Source organism: Salvelinus alpinus, chromosome 8, assembly GCF_045679555.1.
Source record: "Salvelinus alpinus chromosome 8, SLU_Salpinus.1, whole genome shotgun sequence".
Taxonomy (NCBI): domain Eukaryota; kingdom Metazoa; phylum Chordata; class Actinopteri; order Salmoniformes; family Salmonidae; genus Salvelinus; species Salvelinus alpinus.
In genome coordinates this window covers 16062001-16085514 of record NC_092093.1, presented here as the reverse complement: position 1 = coordinate 16085514, position 23514 = coordinate 16062001, and the positions used below count along the sequence as shown (strand labels likewise).

The 23514-nt window shown below is 40.8% G+C and overlaps 1 protein-coding gene across 4 annotated transcripts in view; it reads right to left on the bottom strand.

Moving 5' to 3' along the window:
• LOC139582623 (disks large-associated protein 2-like) overlaps positions 1–23514 on the bottom strand; it is a 160056-nt gene that overhangs the window by 29479 nt on the left and 107063 nt on the right. For 2 of the 4 annotated variants that reach the window (XM_071412766.1, XM_071412764.1), the window contains 3 exons: positions 16657–16834; positions 13005–13224; positions 1541–1585 (listed from right to left, as the gene is read on the bottom strand). In XM_071412766.1, coding sequence (XP_071268867.1) covers positions 1541–1585; positions 13005–13224; positions 16657–16834 — 443 coding nt within the window. Of the gene's footprint in view, positions 1–1540; positions 1586–3716; positions 9159–13004; positions 13225–16656; positions 16835–23514 lie in introns of those variants that run through there. The other 2 variants (XM_071412768.1, XM_071412767.1) reach the window with 2 other exon arrangements.

Here is a 23514-nt window from a genome sequence, read left to right as displayed (position 1 = left end):
TGGATAGATGGTTGGATAGAGGACAAACTTGATAGAGGACAGATCGAGGATGAGGACAGTCCGTTATGGTCCAGCTGACTCCACTACTGCTGGTTTTCTGAGTTAAACAGCTGGTGATGTTGATTCTCTTTCAGTTGAAAGTAGAAAAAACAACCATGTTTTCCATAGTCACATACATATATACATACAGTGGTGATGCCCCCATGGATGCAAAGTGGATTAACCTTTCATGTATGGAATAACACAAGAAATCTTTACAAAATCAATGGGCTAGATAAGTGTTTCAACAATGTAAACTTGTACTTGGGGAACCCTCCCCTTGTTTTACAATATTTGCTTCTGCATTGCAGTACTGTGCTGCTGTGGATAGTCTTCAGATTATCCACTTCTCTCTGTCACTTGTAGATGGATATCTTCAAGTCCTTAGTAGCAGTCAGTAGCAGTGTAAAGTTAATGCAAGTTCAAAAACAATGTTTAAGAACATTGTAAGATGCTGGCAAAAGGGATAATTTGTTATGCATCTTCCACAAAGCTTCAAGTTTGCATTCATGTTCATACATCAGCTTGTTCGCTTTATAGATATCTACCTGTTTGAAGCAGATGTAAGTTCAAAATAATTACCTTTCTAATTCCACTCTGTGATGAGTATGCGCCTATAAAAATATCAAGATTGGTGTAGGCCTACATGTGAGGTTTATGTAGTACTGTTTTTAATCCTATCTGATGGCGACATTGACTTGTCACTGGTTTGCCTTGCTGTGGATCAGCATCTCATGAGTTAGTTTGATAACTGGCTTTTCATAAAATGGCCCTGTGATAGACTAGTATCCTGTCCAGGGGGTGTACTTGTACATCAAGCTGTCTCACGCTACAGAAACAGGAGATAGACTCCTGCTCAATTGAGACGTTCCAGCTCTAATTACTACGCCCCTTTTCATAAAATAAAAACAGTTGGGCAAACTGAAACAAATATTGAGTAAATCAAGAAGCGGATTCAGGTAAAATACAAATACTATAATGTTAATAATAACGCTAACAATGCTAATTCTGATGCTAAGCCTCATGCTAATGATACCAATAATAATAATCATAATAATGTTAAAAGGTATAATAAACAGGTCAGGACAAACATAAATAACAAACAAATGAAAGCCAAATGTGTGACTATTGAATGAAAACTAGAATAACAAATGTGGGGACGTTTTCTGGGTTACATGCTTAAGACGTGCTTAAGATGTCTCCAATGGAATTATATTTGATGTTTGTATCATAAAGGTACCATGTAATAGAACACAAGGCACTTACTAGAGATATTAGTTAACTACTTTGTATCTTTTGGAAAAGCATCAAAATGATATCATAATTGTATACTTTTAATTGGTCTTTAATCAAATTTGTGTAAAGCAATATGATGATATTACTGACAAATAACTGGAGAGTAATGATTCGTACTTCATTAAAATACCGGAAGGTGGGACAAAACTGATGCGAACAAATATATTAACAACATATAAAAAAGTATAAGAAAATGGTCCCCTACCAGACCTGCCGTACGCTCTACGCCCCCCAGCTAAGCTATGGGCGCCTAGAATAAAAAAAAAAGATGATAGCTTAGTACAAAAATAAAACGTATTGAAATGATCAAAGCCATAGATACTGTGCCTGGCCCATGCTGTGTGGGAATCAGAGTAACTTTTGTGTGCCGTTTTCCGGATCATTTATATTTAATGAGATGCTTTATTAATTATTCTTATACCTAGTTGGCCCACTATGAAGAAAAAAAAAATCAGTTTGCAACAACTTTTGTAGCAATTTAGCAATTCTTTTTGATTGCCATTGTAAAGCTATGATCCCCATAGAAATTGCGGAAAAACTACACAACCATTCAAAACACCTTCAAGATCATCAAACATCTTTTACCTTCTTTCATTATTTTATATATTGATTTATGAAAAATACATAAGGCAAATATAAGTTGTAACAACTGATATTACACAATTAAACATCAGAATTTGCAAAAATAAAAATAATAATACATATTGTAAGTCAACCAATGCAGCCTAAATTATATAAAACAGATATTTTTAATTAAGCAGTGGTCCACCCATAGCAAATAAGAATGAAACCTGGACAGGTATGGTGATCATACCTCCAACCCTTGAGGTTGACTTGAACATAAAAATGCTTAAAAAAAAAAACATGATGGACCTGTTGCCTGCCAAATGTCCTCGGCTTTAATAAAGAACCAAACAAAGAAGAGCCTTGAAAGTGCCATTAGAACATTTGCTTGTTATACAATGGCTTCAGAAAGTATTCACACCACTCTACTTTTACCACATGTTGTTGTGTTACAGCCTGAATTTAAAATGTATTGTGTCACTGGCCTAGACACAATAGCCCATAATGTCAATAGAATTTTTTACAAATTAATAAAAAATGAAAAGCTGAAATGTCTTGAGTCAACAAGTATTCAACCTCTAATTAAGTTCAGCAGTAGACATTTTCTTAATAAGTCACATAATAACTTGCATAAACTCACTCTGTGAGCAATAATAGTGTTTAAGATGATTTACGAATGACTACCTCATCTCTGTAGCCCACACATACAATTATCTGTAAGGTCCGTCAGTCGATCAGTGAATTTCCAACACATATTCAACCACAAAAACCAGGGAGGTTTTCCAATGCCTCGCAAAGAAGAGCAGTTTTTTTGTATAAAAAATAAACATAATATAACTAAGCACAGAAAAAATCCTAGAGGAATTCCTAGTTCAGTCTGCTTTCCAACAGACACTGGGAGACTAATTCACCTTTCAGCCGGACAATAACCTAGAACACAAGGCCAAATATATGCTGGAATTGCTTACCAAGAAGACACTGAATGTTCCTGAGTGGCCTAGTTACAGTTTTGACTTAAAATTGGCTTGAAAATCTATGGCAAGACTTGAAAATGGTTTTCTAGTAATGATCAACAACCAAATTGACAGAGCTTGAAGAATTTTTAAAATAATTATGTGCAAATATTGTAAAATCCAGGTGTGCAAAGCTCTTAGAGACCTACCCAGAAAAAAGCACAGCTGTAATCGCTGCCGAAGGTTATTCTAACATGTATTGACTCAGTGGTGTGAATACTTATGTAAATTAGATATTTCTGTATTTCATTTGCAACACATTTGCAAAAATCTCTAAAAACATGTTTTCACTTTGTTATTATGGGGTATTGTGTGATGGACAATATATATATATTTTTTCATCCATTTTTAATTCAGGTGTAACACAACAAAGTGTGGAATAAGTCAAAGGGTATGAATACTTTCTGAAGGCACTGTAACCTTAAAGCAATGTGTTCATTTTCTTAGAAAATGGTAAATACAGGAGGAGAAAACTCTTGAGGGGTAGAAAATGAATTTGTATTTAAGCAGGGCTAGTCTATTTTTTATTCATATATATATTTTAATCAGATTCCAATCCAAACCCATGGACTCCAAGACTGGCCATCAAAGGAGCAGCACAGTATTTGTGTCAGGTCTCTGTATAGCAATAAGACGTGTAAATAAAAACAAAGATGTCAGTGGCCCATTAAATAAGTAGCAACATAACTGGAAATAAAAAGACCAGATATGACATACAGTGTAATTAATATGGTCCCATTACTCAAAAGAGGTCATGATAAGTTTTCATGTTACAAATACAATTTGAAAAGCCATGCCTCTGCCAACATCTTTTTACTTTTATTATTTGTAATCGAGGTACAATTCTTCGCCCAATGTTTTCCTGACCAAATATAAATATTATTCTCAGCACTTTGCTACATTTCAAGTCATTCTGGGTGGAATGTTGTAATTTCTGACTACATGATGCAATAATTGTGAAACATACTTTCTATCTTTCTTGCTGACTGATATGACATTATATCAATAGTTGACAATAATAAAAAATATCATACATTTTGTACGTCAAGATCTTTTTTTTTAAAAAGCAACAAAATGAATATGCATTGCCTGAGTTTCATGCAACATATTCTCTACCATTAATGCCTCTGCACAATCCATTTGTTCATGATATGTACTTTCTAGTGTTAAAGACTTGTATGAGGAAAACCAACCCAAAGACCTAATAACTACAAAAACTGACCATAACCTGAAACAATACAACAGAAAAGGACAGGACTTGCATAGAATGAATGAATGTAGTTTTGAGATATATCAAGAATGAACCTGCCCCCATCATAGATTCAGCACCTTAATATCAGTCTCCCTCCCTAGACTGGGAAGGATGGAGAGAGGAAGCCACTGCATTCTGTCCTCTTTGTCATTCCAAGCGAAAAGAGGAAAATAGTGCTAGTGTTTATAAGACCATTCCGTTTTTCCTTTTCTTTTTTCATGAAAGAATTCATATATTAAAATTGTAACTATTGATTTGTGTGATGCTCTCAGTCTTATTTTTCCTCTTAAACAACAGGAAATGTCAGCCAACCCATGGCCTTTTTCTTATGGGGAACACATTCAGAGAACATTCAAGATCCTTTATGTTTTGGAAATCTGGGTCTACAACAATCGGGAAAAAAGTATGAAATGTGTATATTGTTACTCCTGTATTGCAAAGAGAAAAGTTGGTATAGTTACAGTTGAAGTCGTTTGTTTTCTATGACAGGATGGACCACTGTCAGCCCAACAATCCTATAGCCCTCCAACAGGTGGGGTGGTACTGTAACAAGTCAAGGACAAAAAACAATCCACTGCAAGGTCAAAGATCTTGGGCCCATTGAGTTACAGTAGCCAGGTGGGGAAATCATTTCTATTATCTTATATTGTTGTGGCTGTTATCACCTTTTCAACATCATTTTTCTGGTACACTTGGTGTAAATGTCATAATTCCAAAGTGCCATGTGTTTCTCAAGTAATGTATTTTGGTCAAAATAAAAAGATGCGCTTTCCAGATGAAGTATAATATCTTTAGGGTGAACCATCTCATCCCTATAAAGTATTTGAGGGATTTAGGTTAGTGGTGTCATTTGCAGATGCCTCTGTAACATTCTTGTTCTGGAGGGGACATCCATGGATAGATGCGCTGTGGAACTTGGAGCGGTTTCAGGTGGACGAAGTTTCCATAAGCCCCAACCATTACATTGATACGCCATGTTGGTATGATGTGACAATGGAGTAGATGAGTGGTTATGGGTGTCACGTGACTGGTTCATGACCAATCAATTTATTTTACTTTTTTTGAAACACTTAAAAGAAGATAATTGAGGACTCCACCTTTTAAGGTTTCCATAGAGCCTGGCTTGGCCATCACTAGTGAAGGCGGTGTTAGTACATTCAGGAGTACAATAGTATCACATACCTCTGGAAACATTGAGGAAGAGGTATAGGGGACTATGCCCTCTGATTGTCTCATTGACGAGTACTGAATAGGAGATGTTTAAGACATATAACACACTAGACGGTGATTGCATTTGAGTAATGAATGAAACTCCACTAGGTCAAAGGTGCAGGGGTTGATTTAGAACCAGAGTTACGAGCTTAGCTTGTGTTAAGCCCTCTTAGAGGTGTAATGTAAGAACACAGTATTGTCACAATCTTATGAATGACCTAAACTTGGAATATATGCAATCATTTTCTGTCTTTACAAAAATAGTATACTGAACAAAAATCTAAATGCAACATACTACAATTTCAGCAGTTTTACTGAGTTACAGTTCATATAAGTAAATCAGTCAATTGAAATACATTGATTAGGCTCTAATCTATGGATTTCACATGACTGGGCAGGGGCACAGCCATGGGTGGGCCAGGGAATGCATAGGCCCACCCATTTGGGAGCCAGGCCTACCCACTGGGGAGCCAGACCCAGCAAATCAGAATTCATTTTCCCCACAAAAGGGCTTTATTACAGACAGAAATACCCCTCAGTTTCATCAGCTGTCCAGGTGGCTGGTTTCAGACAATCCCACAGGTGATGAAGCCGGATGGGGAGGTCACGGGCTGGCGTGGTTACACGTGGTATGCGGTTGTGAAGCAGGTTGGACGTACTGCCAAATTCTCTAAAACGACATTGGAGGCGGCTTATAGTAGAGAAATTAACATGAAATTCTCTGGCAACAGCTCTGGTGGACATTTCTGCAGTCAGCAGGCCAATTGCACACTCCCTCAAAACTTGAGACATCTGTGGCATTATGTTGTGTGACAAAACTGCACAATGTAGAGTGGCCTTTTATTGTCCCCAGCACAAGGTGCACCTGTGTAATGATCATGCTGTTTAATCATCTTCTTGATATGCCACACTTGTCAGGTGGATGGATTACCTTGGCCAAGGAGAAACGCTCACTAAGGGATGTTAAAAAAAATTGTGCACGAAATTTGAGCAAAATAAGCTTTAAACGTAACATTTCGGGGATCTTTTATTTCAGCTCATGAAACATGGGACCAACACGTTACATGTTGCGTTTATATATTTGTTCAGTATACGTGTATATACACACATAGGGTTGAAACATGTAACATAGCTTGTGCTGGAATGAACTTAAGCTGATACATTCGTACTCAGATAATGCTAAACCCTGGCTAGTCACGGTCATTTGTGTGGTCTCTTAGGCTGCGTTTACACAGACAGCCCAATTCTGATCTTTTGACCAATCAGAACAGATCTATTGCCAATAATTAAGCAAAATATGAAAATTGAGCTGCCTGTGTAAATGCAGACTTAGTTCCTCTTTGTTGGACACTGGAATAAAATTGCAAGATTTTTGTTCATTTCTTTAGACTTTAAATTTGAGAAAAATGTTGGGTTAACTACAATTAAACATGTTAGCTGTTTCAACTTAAAAATATTAAAAATTTAACTTTAAATGTTAAGTTGTATGACTTATGTATATTACAATGCAATGAATACTGAGTTAACGTAAACCTTTTTTAAGTTAAGGCAGCTGGCTAACTAAAATGTAGGAGTTACCTTGCTGCCTTAAAATTGTAAGTTATGTAAAATCAATAAATATTTTAAAATTGAAACACTACACTTTTAAATTGCTTAATGAATGTTAGATATAACACGGTAACATCATTGAATGAAATTAGAAAGATCTCCTATTTTGTTGCAAAAACTGAGAATAATTTAAATATTAGGCTATTTTACACAAAAAATAAAGGTGTATACAGCTTTTGTACGTTCTACTGTTCCCTTTTTCTCCAATCAAAATAAGATTTAGGGCTTTCAAAATGCCCATTTTCATGAACTAACTACACAAAAATGTACTGAAAAATATACATTTGTTCGTTGACACAGGGAATGGTTAGGGAATGGTTATAGATTTGATTTACTTTACATTTAATCTACCTATTCACAAATAGGATCTTTCCTTTTGATTTAATCATTACAAATTGGGATTTAAAAAGTTATTCACAGTATCATTTCAGTATAATCGGGTGCTTAGGTTTCTACATGAGAAGAAACTGGAATGAATAAGGTTAAGAAACGAGCCACCACATTATTGGAATTTCATGGCTCAGTTAATACCAAACAAGTCTAGGGTTGAAGTTTTGTCACAATTTTTTCTCTTTAATTCAGATGTATGCAGATTTGCAAAGTCTGTTATCTCCGTTATCTGTCGCCGGTTTCATAATGTTTCCTAGTCCGGTTCCCTAGCTCCTACTTCTTTGTTGTTCTCAGATTTAAAAGGATCTGGTTGGTGTAACCAAAGGGATGGGATAGGACCTATGATTAGGGGACTGAAAAGTTAGTAGGCCGTTATATTAAATTCGTATATTTAAATTACAAACATATATAAAGTCATTTTGTGCATTCAATTAGTCTTAGTGGTGTCAAGGCTTTTATACCTCACCTCATGGAATGGCTACATTCTATAAGCTACCTTACATAAGCGCAGTTGAGAGAGTACATTCCCTGTCACTTCTATTTAAGGTGGATTGAGCACCATCCTCCTCATCTGCTGATCTCAAACAGTCAAATTGTTGACTTAGTGTCACACAAGAAACTTTTAAATATCTGATACACAGAAGCCTAGATAGGGAGGTGCTGAAAGCTTAGGGATCAAGACTGTAGAAGTAACATTCAAATCATTGTCTTTCACATTCCAAGGTATTAATGGCGTCCCTTGATAATGGCATTACAGGACCCTTATTATTGATTAGTTCAATGTGGTCATTACTTGCTCTGAGAATGACAAGCCAACAACTAGATGTCTCCATAGTAAAGGGACATTCAGCAATATTAGTGCCCTGCCTGTCTCGCTGTGTACATAGTGTGCGGTTTTTCGCGTTGGCTCCTGTTCTGGTTCTCTGGGGGTTGTTAAGGGGAAACCCCTTCATGTTGTATTTCTTCTGGGTTGTATCATGGGAATGATTAGAATGACATTGACAGGTATGACATGGGCCCACTGGTGTACTTCCTGTTCCACAGTTCCAGACTGGCACTCCTGCGGCTGCCACCCGAAGAGCGCTTGCGTACTTTCTGCTCCCTGTTGTCCCATGTTGAAAAATCTTCCGATAGCCGAGAGCTAGCGGGGCTGCTGGCTTCCTCCTCCGGCGTTGAATCCCCAGTGATCTCGATGCGGGGAGGGTCCATCAGGTTTATGAGGTTAAAGGGGGCTGGTTCCGGCTGGCACATGACAGACTTGTCCTCTGTGTTCTGCCTGACGAGCCCGCTGGTGCCAGCCTGGATGCCCACTGACACCCGGTCCCCGGTCTGTGTTGAGCTGTCACTGGCGCTCTCGCGGCACATCGTCCACATGTTGTAGCACTGGGTGAAGTTGAAAAAGTTGCTGTTGAAAGTTTTGAGTTCGCCGCACACATCCCTGCGCAGCTCGGCCAGTTCGTAGCGCATGGCCGAGATCTCGTCTTTCCACTGTATGTTGAAGGAGGCCACCATGTTGGCGGACTCTTTAAAGGCCTGGATGGCCTGAGGTACAGGGGGATCTGGGGCGGCTATGGAGGGGGCATCAGGGATCCGATAGGCAGGCGGCGAGGTCGGGGGGACAGAGATGGCGGTTACAGTGGAGCTGGTGCTGTGCTGGCTGCGAGCTACAGCGTTCTCCCTCTCCAGACGTTCCAACTCCTCATAGGCCGAGGAGCTGGCCCCGTCGTCGTCTTCTATCATGTCCTCGTTTAGCAAAGAAGTGCCTTCCAGCACATCATATCCCTCTGGAAGACAAATTTGAATATGCAAATAGAGGGACATTCAAAGGGAGGGAACAGCTGGAGTGTTATGTAATTGTAATGCCCAAATTTTCAAACCTAGAATGGGCATACATATACCTACAATAAGCATTCAGTATGTGAGTAAAATATCACAACTACCCTATAATTCCAGTGGATATATCAGAGAAAATAATTGCATTGAGAGCATGGAGTAGAAATGGTGTAGACTATTTGTTGATCGCAAATCTCCTGCGAATATCATTACCCTTTAATCAGATGATGCATTTGTGATTCCTTTATCTGATCCATTTGTGATTCCTTTATCTGATCCATTTGTGATTCCTTTATCAGATCCATTTGTGATTCCTTTATCTGATCCGTTTGTGATTGTTCAAACCCGAAAAGAGACCGTGTAAAACTTCATGAAGAGGTGCCCTTCAGACACTGAAGTGGTCTTTAGAATTGTTATGCTCTCTAACACAGCTCTGGTACACTAAAATGTGTAAAGGAATTATTCAAGAAGGTACACTGAGCCATTTGAGCGATGCATTTTAACTCACATACTGTAGGCTTTTCGGTTTTTACACTGCCTTCTCACTCATTTCAATGAACATCTACCTTCCACAGTCTTTCCCTCTTTTCACCGCACTGCACCCTGGGAAGTGGAACCCTGTTGGTTCCTAATATAAACCATCATTACCAATCAGTTTCAAATTAAAAGACCATTCTCCGAATGAAATCATTAAAGCATGTTTCGTTAAAGAACGTTCCTAAGTGTTTTCCTATTGTTTCTTTTAGTTTTTTTTAAAAAAGTTTTTGTTGTGCAACAGAAAAGATGAAAAGGCAATGAAAGAATCACAACTCAAGTCATTGGGCCGAGAAGCAGTTATGAACCCTATTGAACATGCCAGGTCCCTCACCATGAGGTTGATAGGACATGTGGAGTTTCCCCAGTGGCGGGTAAATCCCCCCCCCCCCCCCCCCAATAGTGCTGCACCAGGGAATGGGCTGCAATCCCACAGTCAAAGACGGCTGATAACCTCTACGCCAAGGGTCAAACCCAGCCACGTGGCCTTTACAGAGGTCGACTTTCATAAAATAAAATAAAAAACACCAAGCTACTGTAATACACTGTAACTGCTCTCACATTTGACTGTTGACAGTGGCAATATGATAACATTCAGGGATATTGTTTGGCTGTGCTATGAGCAGAGGATGTATTAGACTGGGAAGTACAGCTTTATCATACATTTACACCAATGCTGCCCTTTAGCTTAAAAATAGACACACTTCAAAACAACTCGCAAAAGCCAGCGAGGCACCATCATCACAAAGATGATTCTGGAATATGAATGCATACGAACAAGGAATTCAAGGCCTCAGAGTTTTGTGAGTTGTTCAGACCCCTGTTTGTTTCTCATAGTATCTAAATGGGATTTGTCAATTCTGGTATCATATCAAAGTTATCGTTGTTATATATTGCTGAGAAGGCAGTGCAAAAAACACACATACACATATGTATGTGTGTTGACATCAAAATACCTGTGACAGGCATCACTGAAGTCTCCAGCTGTTCTGTCCCCCCGGTTATCCTTCAAGAGTTGCATGGCTGGTCAAATAGAGAGGGGGTGTTGCTCTTCTGCCCAATGGGGCATCATAGGATCCCTTCCCCACTCAAGGGCCCCGCTAGCCTTAACATGCTAGCATCTGATTGGGAAGCGATTTAGAATTCAGATATCTTTTTTTTTTAATGTACGTGAGTGGCAAGGCCAGTCAAATACTATGGATTATTTTAATTTAAGTTCAAAGCCGCTATTCCTTTAAAAATTACACCAAATGGTTGATACCAGGTAAAGAAATATTTGCAATATGGCTTGAGATGGAGCCAACAAGTCATAGCCAATTATTTCCCTGAGGCTCACTAGCACATCCTGTTCCATAGCCCAATTGGATATGACTATATATGGCAGAGAAAAAAAGGCCTTGAGAACTACTCATAAAAAATACAAATATATGCAGAAAACGCTTGAATAACTGACAAGCATTTCAGAGCCAATTTAGTGAGCCAATTGGGAAGCGGACAGAATTGGGACAGAGCTTATTGGGTGTAAGGAATTCAGCAGGTAAGACGGTGGGATTGGAGGACACTCCTTGATCCGCAGGTCACATCGTAGGCTGAGGGATTCTGACTGTGCAACCCAATTGAGCATGACAAGATAAACAAAATTAAACTCCAGATTGTACAAGAAAACAAAGAAACCCCAAAAACTCAAACAAATACAGAGGGCTAGTACAACTGCTTTCACGAGATGTGCTGAGAAATTAAAATCCAGGTCATAATATTGTCAAATAAAAAACGTAATATGAAATTATAGTATTTCAATAGGGTTCATAGCTTTACTCTTTCAGGCATACACCAAATGCACTAGGGCAATTAGATTATGGAGGGAGCAGTGGTTCTGTTTACACAACGAACCAGATATGTTAATGTTGTGACAAAGATAGTGTGTAAAATGTTGCACAAAACCTTGAAATCTCTGAATATTTCATATCAAAACAACAATTATTGCAACCAGTTCACTTGGAAGAGATGATTTGACATTCTTCTAAGAGGTCATCTAAATGTGAGATTTAGCTGAAAGAGAAAGATTCTAATACGGTGGGCCTAACAGGTAAAATAACTGTTGAACATTTTAGTGAGAGCGCCCTTCAAACCTTGTCAAACCTCAAGTCAACTGATCAGTCTCACGTGATCGCAAGAACTGCCTTCTGATTGGTCTAACATCAGAAGTGTTAAATCAGTTGGCAGTAAATATTATTCAAATCATATCTTCAAATGTGGTTTTATGCAACACAATACAGCAATATAGAAAAAACAATTTATTTTACGCGCTCTGAATTGCCTTTACTAGTAAGTTCCTTTGTGCAACCAGTACCATATCTGAGTTTGTTGACTTACCGTATGTCGCTTACAAGATGCTGTCTTGTTTTCTGTAGGTTTATAAGTCAAGATCAGTTAGAGATGCTAGTGCCCTCAACATCCAATCTGGACCTTGAAGACAGTTTCACTGCTTAGTTTAACTCTTTCCCTCTAATCATGGACCTGGGACACCACATGGGTTCCATTTATTATCAGGTAGAACAGAAAACCAGCTGGCTCCGGACCTCAAAGGATAAGATTTGAATACCCTTGTGCTAGTGTAATGAACTTGTCAAACAAAGCATGGAAGGGGAGGCTGAAGACCTCTCTGGAGCAGGCTATGAACCCTCCTAACACTCTGTAGAGGTCTATAGCCCCTCCCTCCAACCACTGGTTTGTTTAACACTTAACCCTTCCCTACACAACTCACACTCTACACATGACACATATACCACTGAGATTCACATGCTTAGAACAGGGCATGTTCCTCTTGCACATGCCAAGTGCTGTGAGTGTGACAGTAGTGTGTTGATGTGGTGTGGTGCATTGTGGGTATGACTTCTCATTGTGCTAATTTGAATGAGGCTCCTCCCACCCTCTACTACGGGTTCAGTTTTGCCACCGCCACACGTGACAAATCAGGAAGCCCGGGTCATGATGCATCGTTCGTGCAACGTAGCGCACTTGCAAGCAAATTTCCTCGGGACACTCAGGATATGCAGAGGCAAGACAAATAAGACACACAACAATGACAAGTAGCCAAAAAGAAATGACCGGAATCATTCAACCAAGCATCTCTCAAAGCTCAAGGGTACCCCACTGTACATATGTAGGTATGTTAAGGATGTACGCATGTTATAGAATGTATGAGGAGTATGTTTTCTAGGCCTTCTCTCGTTTGGGGGGGATTTTATGATGCATACTGTTACCTGTTGTGGATCTGAGAGTTGAAGTGACAGTGGAGGATGTCATTGAAGGCAAGCAGTCGTCGTCTTGGGAATACCCAGCCTGAATTGCACGCAGGTAACTGTGGCTTCGAGTGCGGAACGAGCCAGGCAGGTCCAAAGCCTCCATGGCCTGGGATTCTACTTCGCTAAAAACGGACTCGCAAACTGACTCAAACTGGCCATTGACCTCAGTCTCACTCACCTGAGAGACAAAAACAGGAATAGCAGTCCTTAATTTTTCCTCTTCCTTTCTGTTTGTCACTTTGACTCTTCCCCTTAGTACAGTAAATATGAAGGAGTGTTAGCAGGAAAAAAAGGCACTGGCAAATCCGAACTTTAAAAAAAAACTTTGTATCAAAATCTTTGTTTTCTTAAAAAACCAAGCAGATAAAACAACCAAATGAAAAGAGCAAAAACAATGCATCATTTGGTATACCGTTTACAGTATGTACTATCCCATTTTAAGTCATCATCATAGACATACATACCACAAGAGGTTGGTGGCACCTTAAGTGGGGACAACGGCTCGTGGTAATGACTGGAGCATAATAAGTGGAATGTAATCAAATACATCAAACACATAGTTTACAGGTGTTTGATGCCATTCCATTTGCTCCGTTTCAGCCATTATAATGAGCCGTTCTCCCCTCAGCAGCCTCCTGCGATATTTTATATTTTGTTGAACCTTTATTTAACTAGGCAAGTCAGTGAAGAACACATTGTTATTTTACAATGACGGCCTACCCTGGCCAAACCCTCCCCTAACCCGGACAACTCTGGGCCAATTGTGCGCCGCCCTATGGGACTCCCGATCACGGCCGGTTGTGATGCAGCCCGAGATCGAACCAAGGTCTGTAGTGAGATGCAGTGCCACTCGGGAGCCTTATACATACGTTACTACTGGGGAAATTGGAAAGCAGATGTCCTTACAAGAACCTATTCAAAAGTAGAAATTACAGTGCAACACAGTACAAACAACATGCGGAATTTCAATGTTGTGAATATATACAGTATATATCCATCGCAATGCATCCAACGTAACGGCAGGCAGGAAGCTATACTAACAACGTCATCTGTGTGAGGGGATTTTTTAAATAGCAACACAAAGTTGGTTGAGAATGAGATATTGTGCCAAACGTGTATCAAAATTAATCTTGTTTATATTACGCAGTGCATAAAAGCCTGCTACTTAATAACATAATAAAAATGACTGGGTAAATTAAATCATTGTAACACACAATGTATCGTGTACCTAATATGCAAAAAATATGGATAAAAACAAAGTTTTTTACTGACAAACATCAAACATTGTCTAGACTGACTGAGCAGTTTAAAACAACATCCTAGTACTGTGTAGGAACTTCCGTAACGGGTAACTTGAACTTGTAATGAGATAAATATAGAAAATAACAGATACAGTGAGGGAAAAAAGTATTTGATCCCCTGCTGATTTTGTACGTTTGCCCACTGACAAAGAAATTATCAGTCTATAATTTTAATGGTAGGTTTATTTGAACAGTGAGAGACAGAATAACAACAAAAATATCCAGAAAAATGCATGTCAAAAATGTTATAAATTGATTTGCATTTTAATGAGGGAAATAAGTATTTGACCCCCTCTCAATCAAAAAGATTTCTGGCTCCCAGGTGTCTTTCATACAGGTAACGAACGGAGATTAGGAGCACACTCTTAAAGGGAGTGCTCCTAATCTCAGTTTCTTACCTGTATAAAAGATACCTGTCCACAGAAGCAATCAATCAATCAGATTCCAAACTCTCCACCATGGCCAAGACCAAAGAGCTCTCCAAGGATGTCAGGGACAAGATTGTAGACCTACACAAGGCTGGAATGGGCTACAAGACCATCGCCAAGCAGCTTGGTGAGAAGGTGACAACAGTTTCTGTGATTATTCGCAAATGGAAGAAACACAAAAGAACTGTCAATCTCCCTCAGCCTGGGGCTCCATGCAAGATCTCACCTCATGGAGTTGCAATGATCATGAGAACGGTGAGGAATCAGCCCAGAACTACACAGGAGGATCTTGTCAATGATCTCAAGGCAGCTGGGACCATAGTCATCAAGAAAACAATTGGTAACACACTATGCCGTGAAGGACTGAAATCCTGCAGCGCCCGCAAGGTCCCCCTGCTCAAGAAAGCACATATACATGCCCGTCTGAAGTTTGCCAATGAACATCTGAATGATTCAGAGGACAACTGGGTGAACGTGTTGTGGTCAGATGAGACCAAAATGGAGTTCTTTGGCATCAACCCAACTTGCCGTGTTTGGAGGAGGAGGAATGCTGCCTATGACCCCAAGAAACCATCCCCACCGTCAAACATGGAGGTGGAAACATTATGCTTTGGGGGTGTTTTTCTGCTAAAGGGACAGGACAACTTCACCGCATCAAAGGGATGATGGACGGGGCCATGTACCGTCAAATCTTGGGTGAAAACCTCCTTCCCTCAGCCAGGGTATTGAAAATGGGTCGTGGATGGGTATTCCAGCATGACAATGACCCAAAACACACGGCCAAGGCAACAAAGGAGTGGCTCAAGAAGAAGCACATTAAGGTCCTGGAGTGGCCTAGCCAGTCTCCAGACCTTAATCCCATAGAAAATCTGTGGAGGGAGCTGAAGGTTCGAGTTGCCAAACGTCAGCCTCGAAACCTTAATGACTTGAAGAAGATCTGCAAAGAGGAGTGGGACAAAATCCCTCCTGAGATGTGTGCAAACCTGGTGGCCAACTACAAGAAACGTCTGACCTCTGTGATTGCCACAAGGGTTTTGCCACCAAGTAGTAAGTCATGTTTTGCAGAGGGGTCAAATACTTATTTCCCTCATTAAAATGCAAATCAATTCATAACATTTTTGACATGCGTTTTTCTGGATTTTTTTGTTGATATTCTGTCTCTCACTGTTCAAATAAACCTACCATTAAAATTATAGACTGATCATTTCTTTGTCAGTGGGCAAACGTACAAAATCAGCAGGGGATCAAATACTTTTTTCCCTCACTGTAAGTATGGTGCTGTGTCACCAATAACACAAATCTTTTGGTTTCACATGGACCGTTCTGAAAACCGCGAAATATGTCAACAGTATTACCAATGACAACTTAAACAACGAAAAAGCCCTCTCTCTCAAACAATAATGCCTGAACAAGCATCTACCATCTCAAAGAGAGGGGGATCTAGTGGTGACTAATGTGTTTCTATAAGTAACTATATGATTATTGTGATTATTGCCACCCCTTTAGCAAACAACAGATGGTCCCACCCACACTGCCCACATGGTGGCATCTACTGTATCTCCTCCTTCTCCTCCTTCTCCTCCTCCTTGACTCCTGGTGGCATCTACTGTATCTCTCCTTCCTCCTCCTCCTCCTCCTCCACCTCCTACTCCACCTCCAACTCCACCTCCAACTCCTACTCCACCTCCAGGTAGCGTCTACTGTATCTCTCCTTCCTCATCCTCCTCCTCCAGGGCTCCTGGTGACATCTACTGTTTCTCTCCTTCCTCCTCCTTCTCCTCCTCCTCCTGGGCTCCTGGTGGCATCTACTGTATCTCTCCTTCCTCCTCCTCCCCCGGGTCTCCTGGTGTTCCCTTTGTAAGGATCCTGTGTGGGACTCACCTGGCTGACGCAGCTGGCCTGACTGAGGGTGCTGACCGCCCGCATGTAGCTCTGGTTCCGGGAGCGGAACTGAGGCCCCAGGGGTACATGGTGTTGGGGGTAATTGAAGGCTGGGTCCAGGGTGACACTGGGATGGGGCCGCATCATGTCTCGGGTCGTTTGCAAGTGGTAGCTCTGGCTGAATGGAGAGATAGAGAGACAAATATGAGAGGTTTTGTCAGTCAGACATCCCTTTATCTCTTGTGGAATGACTATGTAAACATAATCGGGCATCTGACTAAATTATGCATAATTTTAGTTCTGGGTTAACTGAGATTAGACATCCCTGGCAATTTTTTTTGACCTGAGCCCCAAACTAGTTCATATACAGTTAAATAGGTAACGTGGCTAACATGTAGTAGGCCTACTGCTGTATCCAGGTTTGTGTTGTGTTGTTGTGTGACCGGCAGCAAAAGTTTTCCTCTTACAACCGTAGCCTTATTACGATCAACTCCGAACTACGATGACAAGAGCATTACTCGCAAACCCCAAAACACTGTTGAATCGCTAGCCCCACAATTACAGTTTGTCAACTCACCTATAGCTCCCAATAGTACAACAATATCAGCAATTCAAATGTTATTTGTAACATGCGTAAACAACAGGTGTAGAATAACAGTGAAATGCTAATTTACGGGCCCTTCCCAACAATGCAGAGAGAATATTTTTTTAAATAATAGAAAGATAACACAAGGAATAAACACACAATGAGTAATGATAACTTGGCTATATATACAAAAAAAATGTAATTTAGCAGACACTCTTATCCAGTGTGACTTACAGTAGTGAGTGCATATATTTTATACTGGTCCCCCATGAGAATCAAACCCACAACCCTGGTGTTGCAAGAGACATGCTCTACCAACTGAGCTACATGGGTACCAGTACTGATGTGCAGGGGTACGAGGTAATTGAGGTAGATATGTACAGTACATATAGGTAAGGTAACTAAGCAACAGGATAGATAATAAGCAGTAGCTTATAGTATTTGATGAGTCATAAGAGAGTTTGTGCAAAGGGGGGGGGGGGGTCAATGCTGATAGTCCGGGTAGCTATTTGGTTAACTACTGAATTTAGCAGTCTTATGGCTTGTACACTATAATGGTGCTGGAGGGGATGGCTGCAGTTTTACGGACTCCTAACCAACAAAATTGGGGAGAAAAAGGGGGTAAAATAAAGAAATAAAATTAAACATGATGCTCATCCAGAAGCAGCGCTCCTAGTGGCCAGGGACCTTAATGCAGGCAAACTTAAATCCGTTTCGCCTCATTTCTTCCAGCATGTCACATGTGCAACCAGAGGAAAACAAACTCTAGACCACCTTTACTCCACACACAGAGACACGTACAAAGCTCTCCCTCATCCTCCATTTGGCAAATCTGACCATAATTATATCCTCCTGATTCCTGCTTACAAGCAAAAACTAAAGCAGGAAGTACCAGTGACTCGCTCAATATAGAAGTGGTCAGATGATGCGGATGCTACGCTACAGGACTGTATTGCTAGCACAGACTGGAATATGTTCCGGGATTCATCCAATGGCATTGAGGAGTATACCACCTCAGTCACCGATAGTCTGGGTGGCCATTTGATTAATTGTTCAGCATTCTTATGGCTTGGGGGTAGAAGCTGTTAAGGAGACTTTTGGACCGAGACGTGTCGCCTGGTACCGCTTGCCGTGTGGAAGCAGAGAGAACAGTCTATGACTTTGGTGACTAGAGCCTTGACAATTTTTAGGGCTTTCTCTGACACTGCCTAGTATATACAGTTGAAGTTGGAAGTTTACATACACCTTAGCCAAATACATTTAAACTCAGCTTTTCACAATTCCTGACATTTAATCCTAGTAAAAATTTCCTGTCTTAGGTCAGTTAGGATCACCACTTTATTTTAAGAATGTGAAATATCAGAATAATAGCAGAGAGAATGATTTATTTCAGCTTTTATTTCTTTCATCACATTTCCAGTGGGTCAGAAGTTTACATACACTCAATTAGTATTTGGTAGCATTGCCTATGAAATTGTTTAACTTGGGTCAAACGTTTCGGGTAGCCTTCCACAAGCTTCCCACAATAAGTTGGGTGAATTTTGGCCCATTCCTCCTGACAGAGCTGGTGTAACTGAGTCAGGTTTGTAGACTTCCTTGCTCGCACACACTTTTTCAGTTCTGCCCACAAATTTTCTATAAGATTGAGGTCAGGGCTTTGTGATGGCCACTCCAATACCTTGACTTTGTTCTCCTCAAGCCATTTTGCCATTTGGAAGACCCATTTGCGACCAAGCTTTAACTTCCTGATTGATGTCTTGAGATGTTGCTTCAATATATCCACATAATTTTCCTTTTTAATGATGCCATCTATTTTGTGAAGTGCACCAGTCCCTCCTGCAGCAAAGCACCCCCACAACATGATGCTGCCACCCCAGTGCTTCACGGTTAGGATGGTGTTCTTCAGCTTGCAAGCATCCCCCTTTTTCCTCCAAACATAATGATGGTCATTATGGCCAAACAGTTCACTTTTTGTTTCATCAGACCAGAGGACATTTCTCCAAAAAGTACAACCTTTGTCCCCATGTACAGTTGCAAACTGTAGTCTGGCTTTTTTATGGCGGTTTTGGAGCAGTGGCTTCTTCCTTGCTGAGTGGCCTTTCAGGTTATGTCAATATAGGACATACTATTGTTTTTACAGATGAACGTGGTACCTTCAGGCATTTGGAAATTGCTCCCAAGGATGAACCAGACTTGTGGAGGTCTTCTGAGGTCTTGGCTGATTTCTTTTGATTTCCCATGATGTCAAGCAAAGAGGCACTGAGTTTAAAGGTAGGCCTTGAAATACATCCACAGGTACACCTTCAATTGACTCAAATGATGTCAATTAGCCTATCAGAAACTTCTAAAGCCATGACATAATTTTCTGGAATTTTCCAAGCTGTTTAAAGGCACAGTCAATTTAGTGTATGTAAACTTCTGACCCACTGGATTTGTGATAGTGAATGTAAGTGAAATAATCTGTCTGTAAACAATGGTTGGAATTTTTTTGTGTGTCATGCATGTGTGTCAATTTGTGGAGTGGTTGAAAAACGAGTTTTAATGACTCCAACCTAAGTGCATGTAAACTCCCGACTTCAACTGTAGGTCCTGGATGGCAGGAAGCTTGGCCCCAGTGATGTATTGGGCCGTACGCGCTACCCTCTGTAGCGCCTTACTGTCGGATGCCGAGCAGTAGCCATGCCAGGCAGTGATGCTACCAGTCAGGATGCTCTCAATGGTGCAGCTGTAGAACTTTTTGAGGATCTGGGGACCCATGCCAAATCTTTTCAGTCTCCTGAGGGAGAAAAGTTGTTGTCGTGCCCTCTCCATGACTGTCTTGGTGTGTTTGGACCATGATAGTTTGTTGGTGATGTGGACACCAAGGAACTTGAAACTCTCGACCTGCTCCACTACAGCCCCGTCGATGTAAATTGGGGCATGTTCAATCCTCCTTTTCCTGTAGTCCACGATCATCTCCTTTCTTGCTCACGTTTAGGGAGAGGTTGTTGTCCTCACACCACTCTGCCAGGTCTCTGACCTCCCTATAAGCTGTATCATTGTTGTCAGTGATCAGGCCTACCACTGTTGTGTCATCAGCAAGTTAATGATGGTGTTGGAGTCGTGCTTGGAACACGCTGGTGTTGGAGTTGTGCGCAACCAAGCAGTCGTGGGTGAACAGAGAGTACAGGAAGGGACTAAGCACGCACCCCTGAGGGGCCCCCGTGTTGAGCGATCAGCGTGGCAAATGTCTTGTTGCCTACCCTCACCACCTGGGGCGGCCCGTCAAGGAGTCTAGGATCCAGTTGCAGATGGATGTGTTCAGTCCCAGGGTCCTTAGCTTAGTGATGAGTTTGGAGGGCACTATGGCATTGAAGGCTGAGCTATAGTCAATGAACAACATTCTCACATAGGTATTCCTCTTATTCAGGTGGGAGAGGGCAGTGTGGAGTGCAATAGAGATTGCGTCATATGTGGATTTGTTGGGGCGGTATGCGAATTGGAGTGGGTCCAGGGTTTCTGGGATGATGGTGTTGATGAGAGCCATGACCAGCCTTTCAAAGCATTTCATGAGTAGAATCCCAGTGAGATGATGATTAAGCTGTGGGTAACAAAAGGATAGGGAGTCTGAGCCCTGAGTAGCATACAGGACTGATACATACAGTGCACCTCCCCAGGTATCTCCCTGTGTGTGTGTATGTGTGTGTGTGCGTGCGTGCAGACCTCCAGAACACAAGCATCCGTTCTGTTCTGGAAGAAAGTTTTGCAAAGCTAGTCTAGAATAACTATAAGATACATCTCAGAGGGCGATGGATCATCTGGGTCAGAATCAGGATTGGAAGATATTCTGCTCTGATGCAGTCAACAGTACAATAAGGTATAGAAAATGTTGCACTAATACCAAGAGGTGCATAATGTATGGTACAATCAGTAGAGTTTTTTTTAGTTCGTCTCCAAGCCCTTTCATTCATACCGAGAGAATCATTTGGACTTTGTCATTCAGAATATTATGCATCTTCTGATTGGTTGGTATAATAATCGTTATTGTAACCATCATTACTGCTTCCAAGATCCCATGCCATGCTACACATCTAGGTGTACAATATTTTGATGGTGTCCTTTTCTTTCTCTGTCCATTCATTTCATTTTTTGTACTACAAAATCACTCTGTACCACTGTCCTGCTTTTTATAGTTTACCTAAAGCTCATTTATCTTTGAATCTATGGAGTGTTGCCTATCAAGAGGGGGAATGAGAGCAAACAGGCTCTTTATTTGTGGAGTGAGACAGATCAAGTTAGAATGAAAGACAATTTCACCTATATGAAGACATTCAAAGAAATACATGAGATTTGATTGTCAGCCAATGAATATCCTGTTCATGCTTAATACTGTACCTAGTCATTTGACTGTGACATTTGAGAGAAGTGACAGACTTACCACTGCCTTGTCAACAGTGCTGTGATAACATGAGGTACATTGCCTCGGTAAGCAAATATTGAAATAGCAGTTGATAAAGGTCAGATATAATGCCTGCATCTGTCTGACACTCACTAGCTAAAGTACGACTTTAATATCTGAGCTCATGAGGAGAACTGGGCTCCAATAGTAAACAGAGAACAATCCAAACACAAGGACAGGGGCACAAAGCAGTGAAGTGGCTACAAACCAATTGACCAAACAAATGTAGCAGAGCTCTTAGTCATGCATTAATACAGGCTGAAGAGGCATTGGGGTACGATAGGAACATGTCACAGCCAATCGTAACATAGGCGCTATTCTTCCTCTGTTGCCCAGCAACATTGAGTGACATGGCTAAATCATGCATGTTCCCCAGAAAATCCCACTACATACAGAGGTCACAAAGACATAAAACAGACATAACAGGTAACCTAGCCATAACGGCAGGTAGCCTAGCAATTATGAGCATTGGGCCAGTAACCGAAAGGTTGCTGGTTGAATCTCTGAACCGACTAGATGAAAAACAGTTTGCAAAAAGCCAGGAGCTATGGTTAAGGTTTCGAAATGGCGTGTCAAAAAGGCGGGTGCTGTGTTTAGGGTTTTCAAAGAGGGTCAAAATCCAGTCAAGATGAAGGTCAGAGCTTCTACATTATTTACGGTAATCCATGAGCCACATTGGCTATCTGGGCAAAAATATAATTTTAAACCCTGCCATCCTATCTAATGTCAAAATCAAGCTTTTCAGCACAGTTATTTCAATTTCAGTAATGCAGCCAAATGTTTACAAAAAGCGTGTAAGTAATGCTGTGTAATTACGAATTTAATGTCATGAGGCATATTCATAAAAAATGCTGCCTTGTCTGTACAGTATAGCAGCATATTAATATCACACACTACATTCGTTTCTTTGAAACTTATCCTGGGAATGACACGTACAACCTGGACTCAGAAGTAGACGTTACAGATGCACAGTTTGACTCATAACTCGCAGTCCCTGCGGTTATATCCACAGGTTTATGATCATGAAATATTGTGTGGATGAAGGGCGGGTGGCGGGCGGACGGGTGGCGGGCGGGCGGGTGGCGGGCGGGCGGGCGGCGGGCGGGTTGAATAAAGAGAAAACAATACCGTAAAAAAATCCATAAATGTATTATTCTTGTGCAATTTATATCTATAGGCTACATTATTTTTAGGCTATTCTGCATTAGTGTGTAAGCCTAAGCTTAGGGCCTAACTGTATGCGCGCCAAATAGCCTACACACCATTAGAAAGTTAATGTCGATCCATGGAGGCAAAAAGGAATATGTTCGAATTTAATTCAATAAGAGAAAGGCTACAAAATGGAGAGTTGAAAATAGAGAGAAGGGAGGGCCAGAAAAGTAACGTTTGGGAAAGATTTGGTGAAGTGGTAAAAGAGGATGATAGCAGTGCCGGCTACGTTATGCTACGTTATGTGTGATGATTGTGAGGCGCTGGACAAATTCGACAGTCACAAGACGGGGATTTCAAATAGGCCTATGGCATGTCAAGGGAACTGTAGCCTACTGTTCAGATGGGTTGAATGGAAAGTGAAATCAGGAAACTGACTGTAGGTCTGTAACCTCTCACATAGCCTTCATTTTAACTCCTGTAGAATTAACCCTTTCTTGCAGTAAATTATACACCAAATGTCGGCCCAATTTTTGGTGGAGAAACATGATTTTTTTCTTTCACCATCTTGAGAGAACGCGAATGCACAGTTAGACACCATCTGTAGAGGAGCTATCTTTAACAGCATCATGAAAACCGATAGTATTTCATCCACATAAAATATGCATCCAAGCCAAAGTGAAAT